The sequence below is a fragment of the Hemitrygon akajei genome, chromosome 5 (assembly GCF_048418815.1).
Source record: "Hemitrygon akajei chromosome 5, sHemAka1.3, whole genome shotgun sequence".
NCBI classification, from domain to species: Eukaryota; Metazoa; Chordata; class Chondrichthyes; order Myliobatiformes; family Dasyatidae; genus Hemitrygon; species Hemitrygon akajei.
The window spans coordinates 33,368,957-33,386,243 of record NC_133128.1 but is presented as its reverse complement, the minus strand read 5'-3'; the positions used below and the strand labels follow the sequence as shown (position 1 = coordinate 33,386,243).

The 17,287-nt window shown below is 39.6% G+C and overlaps 1 protein-coding gene across 23 annotated transcripts in view; it reads left to right on the top strand.

Annotated features, from left to right (window-relative positions):
• The window catches only part of abi3bpa (ABI family, member 3 (NESH) binding protein a), a 309,406-nt gene that overhangs the window by 40,905 nt on the left and 251,214 nt on the right, over window positions 1-17,287 (top strand). For all 23 annotated transcript variants that reach the window (XM_073045179.1, XM_073045194.1, XM_073045192.1 and 20 more), the window contains exon 2: window positions 12,884-13,060. In XM_073045179.1, the coding sequence (XP_072901280.1) occupies window positions 12,884-13,060 (177 nt within the window). The remainder of the gene's footprint in view (window positions 1-12,883; window positions 13,061-17,287) is intronic.

The following is a 17,287-nucleotide window of genomic DNA, read 5'->3' as shown; positions in this document are numbered from 1 at the left end:
GTGTTCAGATGTGCAAAGCTGATAGAGACCTATCCACACAGACTCAAGGCTGAAATTGCTGCCAAAGGTGCATCTACTAAATACAGACTTGAAAGGGGTGAATACTTATGCAATCAATTATTTTGTATTTAATAATTGTAATAAATTTAGACCAGCCCATAGACATTTCTTTTCACTTTGACATGAAAGAGTCTTTTCTGTTGATCAGTGTTAAAAAAGCCAAATTAAGTCCACTGTGATTCAATGTTGTAAAACATGGAAACTCCCAAGTGGGGTAAATACTTTTTAATAGGCACTGTGTTTCAAGACGTATGTGATTGATGGTAAGTCTGATTCTGATATGGGTCTCTATTGTGGACTGAGAGTGGGAAAGGGGCAAGGGGAGGGGTATCATATTTGGGGACAGGAGAGGGAAGGGAGCAGGAAGCACCAGAGAGTCATTCTGTAATGATTAATAAACTAATTGTTTGGAATCAAATGACTTTGCCTGGTGTCTCAGAGCTGGGTGTGTCTGTACCCACATCACCATTTGTCCTTTGGGACTCCTTTTCTGTCACCTGTCCCATACCCCTCCTGTGACACTCCTCCTTCACCATTCCCAACATTCTTAGCTCCTGCCAGATTACAAATTCTGTCTGCACTCCATGTTAACAAATAGAGTACTGTGCAGAAGTGTTGGGTACCCTAGCTATATATATGTGCCTAGGACTTCTGCACGTTACTGTAGTTGCTGTACTGGGTATGTGGTAAAGATTCACCAGATTGATTCTTAGCATGGTAGGTTTATCAAATAAGGAGATATTAAGTCCGATCAGCCTCAATGCTCCTGAGTTTAACAGATGGAGGAGCTACGCTGCTGAGACATACACACTTAGAAGGCTCAACAGGATGATGCTAATTTAGAGGTGGGCTATTTGTTTTATTTTTTTAATTTAGCGATATAATGTGGTGCAGGCTCTTCCAGCCCAATGAGTCCCTCTACCCAGCGACCCACCTATTGAACCCTAGGCTAATCACAGCACAATTTACAATGACCTACTAGATGGTACATCTTTGGACTTTGGGAGGAATCCTTGCTGATCATGGGGAGAACATACAAACTCCTTACAGATTGTGCCGGTAACCAACTCCAAAATCAGGAATGCCTCGAGCTGCAATAGCTTGACATGAACTGCTATGCAAGACTGACATCAGGGGATATTTCCTAAATTAGAGATTAGCCATAGTCTTGTGACAGGCAGGCATGGAGTAACGGTAGCGTAATCAACACTTTACAGTACCAGTGAGCTGGGTTCAATTCCCGCTGCTGTCTGTAGGGAGTTTGTATGTTCTTCTCGTGACTGATTCCTCCTGGTGCTCCAATCTCTTCCCACAGTCCAAAGATGTATCGGTTAGTATTGGTCATTGTAAATTGTCCCATGATTAGGCTAGGGGGTTAAATCGGGGGCTGCTGGGCGGTGTGGCTCAGAGGACTGGAAGGGCCTACCTTTGCCTTCTACAGCTCCTATTTCTTATTATGTGGCAAATTACTTAAAGACGCTCCTTAATGTATTCATAGGATCAGTCCAACATCCCTGTCTCACTTTGTAGGCAAATCAACTTGCTTTCAATTCACTCCTTTGTTTTAAAAGTTCATTCAAAACTCTTACTTATTGCTACATACTAGCGAAAAAGCTTGATCAAATTGTGTCAACATGAAACTGCCCTTATAGTCCAGCTGCCTCACCCATTTAATTTTGGTTTATCTTGAGCTAAGCAAGTTCTTTCTGTGCTTGGCCAGATTGTCTAACACAAAGCCATCTGTTTCCACTTCTTTGTTAAACTGAACTCAATGATTTGGACCAAAGTTTAAGCAGGCTGTTTGGCAAGTTTGCAGAATTGATGAAGTTGTGGATAATGAGGAAGGTTGTGAAAGTATATACAGCACAATGTAGACCAGTTGGAATTATGGGGCGAGGAATGGCAGATACAGCTTAATCTGAATAAGTTTGAGATGCTACACTTTGGGAGGTCAATGTTAGTGAAATGTATACAGTAAACAGAAGAACCCTTGGCAGCATCGATACAGAGAGATCTTGGAGTGGAAGTCCGTAACCACCTGAAAGTACAGCAGATGAAGGCGTATGGTAGAATTGCCTCGATCAGTTGGAATATTGAGTATAAAAGTCAGAAGGTTATGTTGCAACTGTATAAAATTTTGGTTAAGACATATTTAGACTATTGTGTCCAGTTCTGATCACTGCAGTACAGGAAGGATAAGTTCACTTTGGTGAGGTTACAGATGTTCACCAGGATGTTGCCCAGATTAGAGAGTATTGGCCATAGATGGTATTTGGACAAACTTGGGTTCTTTTCTCAGGAGTGTTGGAGCTGAGGGAAAACCTGTCAAAAGTATATAAAATTATGAGAAGCATAGGTAGGATAGATAGTCAGATTCTTTTTCCAAGGGTACAAATGTCAAACGATAGAGGGTACAGCTTTCAATTGAATTACTTACATATTTCATCTACATGAGGAGTAAAAATCTTTGTTACATCTCCATCTAAATGTGCAATGTGCAATTATATTAATCTATAATAAATATTATTTAGAACAGGATAGTGAGAGAGGAAAAGTTTAAAGAAGATTTATGAGGCAAGGCTTTTCTTTATACAGATAGTGGTAGTTGCCTGGGAGTGCACCTCCAGGGGAGATGGTGGAAGCAGATACGATCACAATGTTTAAGAAACAGTAGACAGAATGGATGGAGATAGACTCACAGAATTTCAGCTAAAATTGGCATCAAGACTAGCACAGACATTTGGGACTGAATGGTCCATCCCTGAGCTCTACTATGTTCAACTCAGCTGCTGAAATTCTCATCCTATGTTCTGATTTCCAGATTTGACAACACAGGTTACTCTCTTTGCTGCTCTACTGTATTCCACACTTCATGAACTTTCACTTGTTTAAATTTCTGTTGTTTGTGTCTTGATCTGTTAACTTCTCCTCACTTACAATTTGTAGTTTTGCTGACCTTATTACTTCCTGATCTGTCAATGCTTATATTTGGAGATCTCCGTGTTTATGTCACTCATGGCCGCAGCAATGCATTCCTCCCCACCCCACCTTCCAACTCTAATCTTCGTGAATTCTACAATTTCTGCATGTCTGTATGATCTGGAATCCTTTTCATCACCATCAGCAGCCATGCCTTTAGTTCTTAGAATTATGACATATGGATTTATTGAGTGCTTGACCCTACTATAGAAATCTAAAACAACACTCTCGAGTAGTGTCATTGGAAGACTACACTGTGTTATTTGGACTACTACATTGTCGAAGATGTCAGCTCTCAAGCTGAATGTAACTGGCTGTGTTTTGCTTTGTAATAACTTTTGAAAAGATTTAAGTCCTTTTGTCACCACCTCTATTATCTCTGGCTCTGTGCAATTTTGATCAATGAGTCCTATCATTACAACAGAGCTATATAGATGCAAGCCATTTCTGTTATTGAAAAGGATGAGCTAGGAAGATATTTTCCCCAGCTTTTATCCATTTTTAGACTGGAGAACAAAATTTCTGTATATATTGCAACTATTCTTCAGTGTCACAGAACATGTAACATCATTTTGCATTGTCAGAACAAAATGCTGGCACTGCCAACATTCTTAACTTAATAACATATCCAAGACATCTACAAGGAGCAATGCCTCAGAAAGGCGATGTCTATTGTTACGTTCCCCAGTAACCGGGTAATTTTCCAGCAAAGATAGATGGATCCGCTCCGACGGGAAGCACTATCGTGTCTTCTTCGTGTGTCTCCATATCCAAGACATCTACAAGGAGCAATGCCTCAGAAAGGCGATGTCTATTGTTACGTTCCCCAGTAACCGGGTAATTTTCCAGCAAAGATAGATGGATCCGCTCCGACGGGAAGCACTATCGTGTCTTCTTCGTGTGTCTCCATATCCAAGACATCTACAAGGAGCAATGCCTCAGAAAGGCGATGTCTATTGTTACGTTCCCCAGTAACCGGGTAATTTTCCAGCAAAGATAGATGGATCCGCTCCGACGGGAAGCACTATTGTGTCTTCTTCGTGTGTCTCCATATCCAAGACATCTACAAGGAGCAATGCCTCAGAAAGGCGATGTCTATTGTTAAGAACTCCCATCACCCAAGTCATGCCTTCTTATTTTTACCATCGGGAAGGAGGTACAGAAGCCTGAAGGCACACACTCAGCAATTTAGGAACAGCTTCTTCCCTTCTGCCATACAATTCCTAAATGGACATTGAACCCATGAACACTACCTTACTTTTTTTGAATATATATTACTTCTGTTTTTGCACTATTTTTAATCTATTTAATATACATATAAATACCATAATTGATTACTTATGTATTTTAATATTATCAGGTATTGCATTGAATTGCTGCTGCTGAGTTAACAAATTTCACAACACATGCCAGTGATAATAAACCTGATTCTGATTCTGACTTGTATTTTGCTTATAATTTTATGCTATAACTTAAAAATGTACATTCCGTTATGAAACAAGCCTGATGATTTACTAAGTAAAATAGATTCTCAAAGTTTATGGTCATGGGTAGTAAACATTGCTAGAATATTCAACTGAGTATGCAGTGCCAAAATTTGGCTATATGTTTAAAATTAAGTTTATATTTGAAGCAAATGTGTCTGTTGGATCATAGTTTCTGCTATAAACTAAATGTTATAAAGTTAGTAAGAAATGCATTACAAGGAGAGTAAAGCGGAAATTTCATGTTCATAATCTTTTGCTAGGCTTTATTTGCCTAGAGATTAGATTGCCTAACACCATGTTTTCATTCACTACATGATTCAAGCCCTATTAAAAATAAACAATGGGCAAAAATCAGGGACACATTGTGCTTTGTGCAGTCTGGAGTTTTCTTTGCTCTGCAACACACAAAGGACTAAAGATATGTGAAGTAGTGTCTAAAACTATGCAACACATGTCTGGATGCTGAATCTAGGATTTTCCTTTGGCTTGGAGCACCCACATTGTCCACTGGTCACTCCTGCAAAGCAGGCTTACATGGTGGGTGTGGGCTGTTTTTGCACATTGTAAAGGGAGCCACCCCTTATAAGGCCACATTGGAATCTTGGCCCAGATAGGGTTCCCTGTTACCCCACTGATCAACTGAAACCTCTCCCTAATGAATGATCACAAGGCACTTCCCTCAGGAGTTTTAATTGTAGATTTCCACCACCAAGTGCTGGCAAATGACTATTTGCCAGTTATCCCTAATCTACCCTGCTTCTGCAAGCCTCTATCCTCTGTGACTGTCTGGAGTCATCTGTAACTCTGGACGTATTCAATCTCTTTCATCCAATCAGACGAATCCAGTGGGAACCAATGCGCTCTTTAAATTTCAATACAGCAGGCACTTAACCAAAATTGTGCATAGTAAGCTTTTATTGGAGCTCCGTAGGTACTGAGGAAATTCACCACTTTCACTGGCTTTCTAAATGATTTCTCTATAACACACAGTTAAGTGCCAAGGAAGGCTTCTTTTGGAGTCACAGATTATCTCTGAGATGGTAAAATTCATGTGGCATTAATGTTCAGTGATCTCATTGAAACCTGTTAGGTACTTAAAGGCTTGGATAGAGTGGATGAGGGGAAGATATTTCCATTAGTAAGAGAATCTAGGATCTGAGGGCACAGTGTCCGAATAAAGGGACGCTCCTTTAAAACTGAGGTGTAAAGGATTTTTTTCAGCCAGAGTGTGGTGAATCTGTGGAATTTGTTGTCATAAAGGGCTTTGGAGGACAAATCATTGGGTGTATTTAAGAACTGGTAAGTTCTTAATTGGCAATGAGGTTAAGGGTTGTGGAGAAAAGTTGGGAGAATGGAGTTGGAAAACAAGTAAGACATGATTGAAAATGGCATAATTCTGCTCCTTTATCTTTGGTTTTATATTTCAAAAAAGTTGTTCTCAGAAAGAAGTAATGTACACATTTTACAGTTTGCTCTGTTACTCAGATCTTCTTCAAAAATGATTTGAAACACATTCCTTTCTAAAACAAAATGTCCTTCATCTTTTAAATGGTCAACAATGCAGAGGTGTTGGAGGGGGAACCTCTCCAACAGAGAGGCAGGGGGATTAAGACAGAAATACAAAGAAGCACTGAAACTGCTCTGATCTTGTTGAATGGTAGAACATGTGGGACAATATGATTTAGTTCCCTTTACATTTCCTGTGTTTTTACCTTTCCCCTTAAATACAACCCAAACAATTGTACAGCTGTAATTTAAAGAGTCATTGAGAGCTCTTTACTAACAAAAGCCAGTGTGATGAAAATGGTTAAACACAATACTTTATTTATTGTTTTATTAAGTCTGTAACTACTTTGTTGTAGTTTTACAAGGAATCTATAAACTGGGTGTCTCTTTTGAACACAGTGCCTCAACAGATAAGGACAAGCATGCTATATACCTTTTGTTACCTTCCTATCAACTTCCAAGGAGCTATAGACTTGGACCCCAAGATTCCTTTGTATATCAGTGCCATTATGTCTCATTAACTAATGCTTTTTCTTTACATTTGATCAACACCTCACTCTTTTTCAGATTTATTTCCATTTACTATTTCTCCACTCAGCTGATCTATATCTCACTGTATTGATTGGCAAACTTCCGCACCAGTGGTTCCCAACCATTTTATACCAACGCCATTAAGAAAGGGGTCTCTGGGGCCCATATTGGGAACCCCTGTTCTACACTATCCACAGCACCACCAACTTTTGTGTCATCTGCAAGACTGTATATGTATCTTCTGGGTATGCTTAACCTGAGGGACCTTGTCAAATGTCTCACTAAAATCCATGTAGACCACACCCATTACTTTACCTTCTTTGATCACCTTCATCACCTCCTTGAAAAACTCAGTCAAGTTAGTGAGACATGACCTACCCAGCACTAACCCATGCTGACTATCCCTAGTAAAGCCACACACACAAAGTGCTGGAGAATCTCAGCAGCTCAGGCAGCATTTATGGAGAGAAATAAAGAGTCATATTTCAGGCTGAGGCCCTTAATCAGGACTTAATAAGGTCATGCTTTTGCAAATGCTCATACATCCTATCCCTAAAAATCCTCTCCAGTAACTTCCCTGCCATTGACGTAAGATTCACCAGTTTATCATTCTAGGATTATCCTTATTTCTCTTCTTGAACAAAGACACACCATTGGCTACTTAACAGTTCTTCAGGACCTTGACTCAGGGCAGAGAAGACACAAATATCTTGGTCAGTCTCATCTCTAGCCTTTCTCAAAACCTGGGGCATATTGCACCACGCCCTGGGGGTTTATCTTTCTTAACATTCTTCAGCCCAACACTACCTGTATCTAAAAATGCCCTTGCATATTATCATGCCCCACACTGATCTCAATGTAAACATTTATTATCAAAGTATGTATTTGTTACCATGTGCTACATTGAGATTAATTTTTTACAGGAAAAAAATGCTAATGTGCAAAAGAAGAAAAACTGTGCAAATAAATATTCTCCATAAAGTACTTGTTTAGAACTCATAATTGCCCTCATTGAAGTTGAAGACAATGGTTTTGGTTTTAAGTGTTCACCCTCTAACTGCATCGGGAATTATGTTAGAAACCTCCTAAGCGTTCTTTAACCACAAGATGTCTTAGTAATCCTTCCTCATTACTCATGACCAAAGTTAAACTAGCCAGTTTCTGGCTCGGTTCTGTAACATACTGTTCTAAGGAAAATCCCTATGCACTTTACAAATTCTTCTTCTGCAATATCTGTGCCAGTTTGGATTGCCCAATAAACGTGTAACTTAAAATCGCCCTCTGCCATCACAGTTGCCTTCAAGCGCATGCTATAGATTTCCTCGTTTATACTCTGCCCTATTGACAGGTCATATTTTGGAGGTCTGCACATTACTGCCACCAGTGTCGTCTTTACCCTGTATGATTTTAACCCAAAACTGATTTTACCTCACTATTTATTATCTCTTATGATGGACTCAGAACCACTTTGATATCATCCCTCCCTACCCTTCCCCTTTGCCTTTTATAACACTGTATAACTTAGAATGTTGAGGACCTATTTCTGGTCATCCTGCAATCACAACTCTATAATAGCCAAGATTGAAGAAATAATGATAGTACCAACAGTAGTTGGAACATTATGATAGATATGGATGAGAATAATATTGCTAAAGAGTTTTTAAGAGTTTCTGAGGTAGAAAATTAATAAATGAATCAGAAAGGGTTTGTAAATCAAAATGTCTTTGAGATGACCGCACATGCCTCAGTGCTGATGGAAATGGCAAAATATAGTGCCTATAATAAGTATTCACCCCCCCAAAAGTTTTCATGTTTTTTGTTGTACAACATTGAATCACAGTGGATTTAATTTGCCTTTTTTAGACACTGATTAACAGAAAAAAGACTATTCTGTGTGAAAGTGAAAACAAATCTCTACAAAGTGATCTAAATTAAGTACAAATATAAAATACAATATAATTGATTGCATAAGTATTCACACCTTTCAAATCAGTGTTTAGTAGATGCACCTTTGGGAGCAATTACAGCCTTGAGTCTGTGTGAATAGGTCTCTATCAGCTTTGCACATCTGGACACTGCAATTTTTCCCCATTCTTCTTTACAAAGCTGCTCAAACTCTGTCACATTGCATGGGAATTGTGATTGAAGAGCCTTTTTCAAGTCCAGCCACAAATGCTCAATTGGATTGAAGTCTGGACTCTGATGTGGCCACTCCAGGACAGGAACTTTGTTGTTTTTAAGCCATTCATGTGTAACTTTGGCTTTATGCTTGGGGTCATTGCCTTGTTGGAAAACAAATCTTCTCCTGAGTGCAGTTCTCTTGCAGACTGCATCAAGTTTTCCAACAGGATTTCTCTGTATTTTGCTACATTCATTTTACCCTCTACCTTCACAATCTTTCCAGGGCCTGCTGCAGTGAAGCATCCCCACAGCATGATGCAGCTACCATCATGCTTTACAGTAAAGATAGTGTGTTTTTGATGATGTGTGGTGTTTGGCTTATGCCAAACATAGTATTTAGTCTGATGGCCAAAAAGCTCAATTGAGGTTTCATCAGACCATAGAACCTTCTTCCAGCTGACTTCAGAGTCTCCCATGTGCCTTCTGGCAAACTCTTACCAAAATTTCATGTGAGTGTTTCTCAACAGTGGCTTTCTCTTTGCCACTCTCCCATAAAGCTACAACTGGCGAAGCACCCGGGCAACAGTTGTTGTATGCACAGTCTCTCCCATCTCCTCCAGAGTTGTTATAGGTCTCTTGGTGGCCTCGCTCACTCGTCCCCTTTCTGCATGGTCTCTCAGTTTTTGAGGATGGCCTGCTCTAGGCAGATTTATAGTTGTGCTTTCCATTTCTTGATGATTGACAACTGTATTCCAAGGGATATTCAGTGACTTGGAAATATTCTTGTATCCATCTCCTGACTTGTGCTTTTCAATAGCCTCTTTGTGGAGTTACTTGGAGTGTTCTTTTGTCTTCATGGTGTAGTTTTTGCCAGGATACTGGCTCACCAGCAGTTGGACCTTCCAGATATAGATGTATTTTTACAACAGTCAATTGAAACACCTTGACAGCACACAGGTCTCCAAAAACAGATCTCCATTTAACTAGTTATGTGACTTCTAAAACCAATTGGCTATGCCAGTGATTATTTGGTGTGTCATATTAAAGGGAATGAATACTTATGCAATTAATTATTTTGTGTTTTTTATCTGTAAACAATTTAGATCACTTTGTGGAGATCTGTTTTCACTTTGACATGAAAGTCTTTTTCTGTTGATCAGTGTCAAAAAAGCCAAACTAAATCCACTGTGATTCAATGTCATAAAACAATAAATCATGAAAACTTCAAAAGGATGGGGGTGAATACTTTTCATAGGCACTGTATATTTTTTTTACAGAAACCTTAGTTGTTGAACTAAATTAATATTCCAGAGATGAAAAAAGTTTTGAGGATAGTTTAATTCTTCAAATGCTGTTTACTCAAGGCATTTTAATCTAAATAGCATTTGTTATTTTCTGATGCACAGTAAAACTTTTCCAACATCTTTAGTTCTGCAGTTCATAGGAGGGGAAAAAGGATTTTCTACTGCTCTGTTAATTTGACAACAGTGGTACTTGAAAGTGGGAAATAAATTGTAGAATATTTGATTTATTCGGGACATGAAAAAGTAATGAATTTGTTTTCAGCATGCTGCAATGGGAAGCTTTGTAAGTATTTAGGAGGGAAAGAAATGGGATATAGACAAGGAGAAATTAACTATTGTGTGAGGGGGAAAAACAAGAGAAAATCTGTAGATGCTGGAAATCCAAGCAACACACACAAAATGCTGGAGTGGGTCAAGCAAAATCTATGGAGGCAAAGAGATGGGCAATGTTTCAGGACAAGACCCTACATCTTATGGGCTGACATGGTTTTCAGAAGTCCTGAGTTTGGAAGTTGCTGGCTCAGCCTCAGTGATTTGTTCAAAGTTCAAATTAAATTTTATTATCGAAGTACGTACCTGTATATTCTCCATAGACAACCCTGAGATTCACTTTCCTGTGGGCATACTCAGCCGATCTATAGAATAGTAACTATAATAGGATTAATGAAAGATCAACCGGAGTGCCGAAGACACCAAACTATGCAAATACAGATATAAATATAAATAAGTATCAATGAATATCGAGAACATGAGATAAAGTGAGATCATTGGTTGTAGGAACATTTCAAAGATAGGGCACATGAATGTAGTTATCCCCTTCTATTCTAGAGACAGATGGTTGATGAAATCCATTTAGTTAATAACATTCACCGTTACCATGGTGATGAATAGGCTGACAACCAAAAAATTGTTTTGTTCTGGGCAGTGCCTTGAGTGTTGATGGAGGTCCTTTAGGCAAGAAAAGAAGATTCTGTCAAATCCCAGACATATGATTTGAAATGGATGGAAAGGCTTTTAGGATTAAGAAAGTGAGTTACTTACTGGAGAACATTCAATCTCTGATCTTTTATTGTAACCATGGTATTTAAGTGTCTAATTCAACTAAAGTTCTGGTTAATGATAACACTAAGACCACTTTCATGGTGGTAGAATTTCCAAGCCACTAAATCCAAGTGCTTTCATTACATGGACTGCAATGTATTTAAAACAGTTGTTCAGCACATCCTACAAGAGCAATTGTAAATGCCAACAGCCAGTAAGTGAATGAGAAAGCAATTGCACTGCCTTTGAATATTGAGAAGAGTGGTGACTTATTTCTCACTGAACATGTTTAATGCTTGGAATTTGTTTGTGAGAAAGTTACCAACCACTTTTCAGACCAATTGCAAGTATTCTGCAGGTTCTCCTATGTAGACACAAATTGTTTCACGCTAAAACCTCGAAGGACAAGGGCAACAGGTGCATGGAACACCATTACCTTGGGGTACCCTTCCAAATTCCCTGTCTTTTTTTGTTCATTACTGGATCTAAACTCTGGAAGTTCCCTCTCAACAACACCATGAAAGTACGATGGACTGTACCATCTTTTCAAGGGCATTTAGGGGATGGGCAACTCTGGTCTTATCAGCAAAGCTCAGATCCCAAAGGATAATAAATGAAAAAAAAGTGTTGTGGGAATGTATATTCTTTAAGCTTTCTTTCCTTTGGCATTTCTAAATCAATAGTATACCACTGTTCTTTAATATCACTGCAGCAGTCTCTTATTGGAATTAATTTCTCCTGTTTCCAATGGAGAACGGAGAGGAATGTGATTGCATATGAAGTAGAAAGTTCTGTATTTTAGTGGCTGTCTGCACAATATCAGTAAATAATGCCAATTTTCCTGTACATCTTTTCCTAACCTATCCACCTAAGGTAGCAAGTTTGAGTTTTCAGGTGAATCCAGGTTAAAGACAGTATTTGTTTCATGTGGCCTTCCAAGGTCACAAGCTCAAATTGTGTCAGGATGAGCGAGACTCGGATTGAAACAAGATCCATGCTAGAAATGCTCAGCCAGGTTAGGAGCGTCTGGGGAAGGAGGAACAGAGTTCCATCTTTTAGTACCAATAAAAGATCATTGATCTAACATGTTCATGCACCCTTCTCTCTCTGCACACACCCTGCTCAACATTCTCTTCATCACATCAAAGGAGAAAGCAGAACCATTCCTTTACCCGTGGTCCCAGGCTGTTAATTTGGTTGGCAAACTCCCTTTGTTGAAAGCTTTCTGTGCATCTTGAAGTCCTGAATGTCTTCATGGTAACCTTGTGATCCAACCTGAACTGAAGGTCTCCATGGAACAATGGAACACCAAAGTGGGCCAAGTGAGGTGAGGTGCTCACCCTGCTGGGCTCCTTGGCATACAACCAGGGTTCTAGTCTTGTGCAGAAAACTCTTAAACTTTACCCCTTCTTATCTTAGCACATAGTACGTGTTGTTCCAAGCTCCTGGCAATCAGGTACAGGAGGATGGCAATCATGATAGATGGAAGCTCTTCAGCCCACATGCTTCATAAACTTATAAATTCCGGACTGGAATCTCCAGCATGTTAAAAGATGGGAAGCACCCAATGATATATCTCTCGCTGCCTGAATTGGATGATACCAGCAATGAAAGAGTCCTTCTGGATTTCCTATGCCTTGGTTAATTTTAAGACTACCACATAAAAGAGGCATGGAATGCTAGGTTATCTTTGTTGATATTTACAAGCATTGCAGATAAAATGGACGTGTTCAGTCATTTCTAATTTGTGTAGTTTTCTTGCCTGCATTCATCTCTTTGTCCTTTCAGTGGGTTTTGTACCCTTCCTTCCAAAGTCTGAACTTACTTGACATGTTTCTTTTGTTTTGTCCCCAGTTAAAAGACAAAGCTTAAAAGTGAGGATTACTGCAAAGGATGACAGTATTGTTCTGCAGTATCTCAGCACCAGCCCCGTCATCAAGCTTCAAGGCTATGTTCTTGGACTCGGTGGTCGATTCTCCAAGCAGAACATTACTTTACCTGGCAATGGGGATCCAATCGAGGTTGACGTTGGTAAGAATCCTAAGCCATATGTTTTTGCTCAAGCAAAGAAAATTAAAGCTGTTTGAGCAGCAATTCAATGACCTAATACAAAAGATATGAGTGCTTGTCACCTCTCCCATGATACCATGTCATTTTCCTCTCTTTTGGCATCGTTCTGACAATTTGTTAAAATGTTTTTAGGATTTGACACTTCATTCATGGTCAATGACAGAAATGAATATATTGTTAGAAGAATGTCTTACAGCTAATCCTTATCTAACTATAGAACAAATAACAAATACTTCTGTCATTTCAGACCAATTCTAGTGTTCAACTACAGGAACTCCACACTGTTTAATGCTTTTCATTGGTAAGATGAAACAGCAAAATGCCATTTTCATGAAGCTGGTAGCTAAGCATGCATCTTATAATATGTAGATTTACAGAATGGTTCTTGTCTAAAGTTGTGCGGCAATTGGACTTAAGTATTAGTCTTATGTTATTTTGATAGCAAATTATGGCCTAGTGTTTTCTTATAAACCTTCAGAGAAATGTTCCTATTGTGCATTTTATTTTGCAAACATCCATGCACAAAGAATTAAACCAGAGTGAAGGAGTCTTGCACGATGTTTTTGAAGGACTACATAATTCTTTTCAATTGTAATTTGGCAGGTAGACATTGTCAATTAAAATATTGAATTTTTTTTTCTCATATTAGTAATTTCTGGCTGTCCATGCAATCTATGCCTCTTATCATTGTGTACACCTTTATCACAATGCCTCTCATTCTCCTTCACTTCAAATAGAAACGAACCTAATTTGATCAAACTTTCCTCATAAGACATGTTCTCTAATCCAGGTAGCGTAACTCTCCTCTGCACCCTCTCGGAAGTTTCCACATCCTTCCTGTAATGAGGCAACCAGAACTGATACACTGTACTCCAAGTGTGGTCTGACCAGAGTTTTAATGAGCTACAACATTACCTTGCAGCTCTTGAGTTCAATCCACCCCTGACTAATGAAGCCAACCCACTGTACAGAATCAGAGTCAGGTTTAATATCACTGGCATACACCGTGAAATTTGTTGTTAAGCAGCAGCAGTACACAGCAATACATTATAAAAACTGTAAATTACAGTAAGAGGTATATACATGTTAAAAAGTTAAATAAGTAGTACCAAAAAAGAGAAAAATTATTAGTGAGGTAGTGTTCATGGGTTCAATGTCCATTCAGAAATCTGACAGCAGAGAGGAAGAAGCTGTTCCTGAATCATTGAGGCTCCTGTACTTCCTTCCTGATGGAAGCAATGAGAGAAGGTATGTCCTAAGTAGTGGGGGTCCGTAGTGAGGCATCATTCCTTGAAGATGTCCTGGAAGTTGAGGAGGCTAGTGCCCATGATGGAGCTGACTGAGTTTGCAACCTTCTGAACCATCGTATCAACTCATGTCACAACATTGAAGGATCTATAGATGTGGATCCCAAGATCTCTTTGTTCCTCCTCACTGCTAAATATCCTGTCATTATCTTTGTACTCTACTTTGAAGTTTATCGCTTCACATTTTGCCGGATTGAACTCCATCTGCCACTTCTCGGCCCAACTCTGCATTTTGTCAACATCCTCTTGTCAGCTACTGTCCACATCACCACCAATCTTCAAGTCATCTGCAAACTTAGGCTACATCCACACTAGACCGGATAATTTTGAAAACGCCTGTTTCTCATAAAAACGCTAGGCGCCCACACCAAGCGTTTTTGAAACTACCTCCATCCACATTAAAACGGGTATTTGGGTGAATCTCCTCCTACTGGGCATGCGCAGGACACATGTACAGAAAACAAGTGACATGTTTGCTGTCGAATCTCACAGGAAAGTGCACGTTTGTGCAGTTACAGACTAGAAAAACTTAAAGGGGAATTGCCAAACGACAGATAACTGATGGCTCTCGCACAGGAGGATTTAAAACTTGAAAAAACAAATACTGGAGCATATGGAGGTAACCAACAGGGAGTTCACGGACAGTATGACCCGGCTGAGGACAGACATTGAAAAACTGACTCTGTTGCATTAATAAAGCACCTTGTTAAATGTATAAAACATGTCTGTATCAGTGTTATTGTGTATTTCCATACAATGTTACATTAGGCTGTAACACATCCATTGTCAGAGGAGTACTTGCATAAATAGGTAAACCACCTTCATACAAGCAAGGACAGAAAACAGGGCAAAGTGAGTATACTTATTTATTCAGTAAGTTATGGGTCAAAGTATTTGGTGAGTACATTTCTAACTCTTCTGGCTTCAGTCCCATTGCCGTCTGTTCTGAAATTGTTAGGTTGTGTGGGGGGGTTGCGTTCAAGAAAACAATGAAATGCTGCTATCTGTCCCGGTATGTCATGACAGTGTTTCTAGAAATCTCCGGTTACCCCATCCACACTACTCCTGCCCAAGTGGCGTTTTCAAATTTACACACCCTGGAGGGCATTCTAGAAAAGCTCTGTTTTCAGGGGAGGAAAATGCTGTTTCAGTGTGGACGGAGGGTCAAAATGAAGAGAAAAAGCTTCGGTTACAGATTTATCTGGTCTAGTGTGGACTTAGCCTTACTAACCCACTCTTCCAATTCCTCATCTATGTCATTTGTATGACTCACAAAGATCAGGGGTTCCAGAACAGATCCCTACGGAACACCATGAGTCACCGACCTCCGGGAAAAATATGATCCATCTATTACCACCCTCAGCCTTCTGTGGGCAAGCCAATTCTGAATCCATGCAGTCAAGTTTCCCTGGATTCTTTTCCTCCTGACTTTCTGAATGAGCTTACCGCGGCAATGATTGTTGAACTCCTTATCAATATTAACGTACACCCATCCACCACTCTACCCTTGTCTGTTTGTTTTGTCACTTCCTTAAATAAGTCAGTCAGATTTGTGAGGCATGACCTGCCCCACACAAAGCTATTCCTAATCATACAATGCCCCTCCAAATGCTTCTAAGTCCTTTTGTTAAGAATCCTCTCCAATAGTTTGCCCACCACTGATGTAAGAACCACTGGTCTATAATTCCCAGGTTTACCCCTATTACCTTTCTAACAAATAACATTTAGAACATAGAACAATACAGCACAGGAACAGGTCTTTCAGCCCATAATATTGTGCCAAACCAATTAAATTAGTAACTAAATTAATCTCTTCTGCCTACACAATGTCTATATCCTTCCATTTTTCTCATATTCATGTGCCTATCTAAACATCTCTTAAAAGTCCCAAACGTATCTGCCTCTATCACCACTCCAGGCAGCCACCACTTTTTATGTTTAAAAAAACATCTGTCCCTCACATCTCCTTTGGAATTACCCCCGCTCAGCTTAAAAGCATGCCCTTAGTATAAGACATTTCAATCACTGGAAAGAGATACTATCTGTCTACTCTATCTATGCTACTCAAAATCTTATAAGCCTCTATCAAGTCTCCCCTCAGCCACTCCAGAGAAAATAACCCAAGTTTGTCCAACCTCTCATGATAGTGCATGCCCTCTAATCCAGGCAGCATCCTGTAAACCTCCTCTGCACCCTCTCCAAAGCTTTGATATCCTTCCTAAAATGAGGCGACCAAAATTGTAGGCAATACTCAAAATGCAGCCTAACTGGAGTTTTATGAAGTTGCAACATAACTTCCTGACTTTGGAACTCAGTGCTTCAACTAATAAAGAAGGCTACTGAATATGTCTTCCTATCAACCTGTGTAGCCACTTTCAGGGAGTTATGAACTTGAACTCCAAGATCGCTCTTCATCAACACAATTAAGAGTTTTGTCCTTAACAGTGTACTGTCTCCTTACATTTGATTAGCATGGTGCAATATTGCACATACTCTGTTTCCAAGCAGATGTTCCCCCCTTTAATCCTGAGTTGTCATACCTTCTCCCAGTTATCCTCTTGTTCTTGATGAATGTATAGAATGCCTTGGGATTCTCTTTAATCCTTCTTGCCAAGGACTGTTCTTGGCTCCTCCTCGCTTTCCTAATTCAGATCCTGAGTTCTTTTCTGGCCTCTTTATACTCCTCCAAGGCTCATGAGCCAGTAACGTCATGAAGGATCCCACCCACCCTGCTCATGAATAGTTTGCCCCACTCCCATCAAGGAGGAAGCTATGTAGCATGCACACCAGGACAACCAGATTCAAAAACAGTTACTTTCCTCAAGCAGTAAGGTTGATTAACACCTCCCTCCACTAACCCACCCAACCATCACTACTTTAT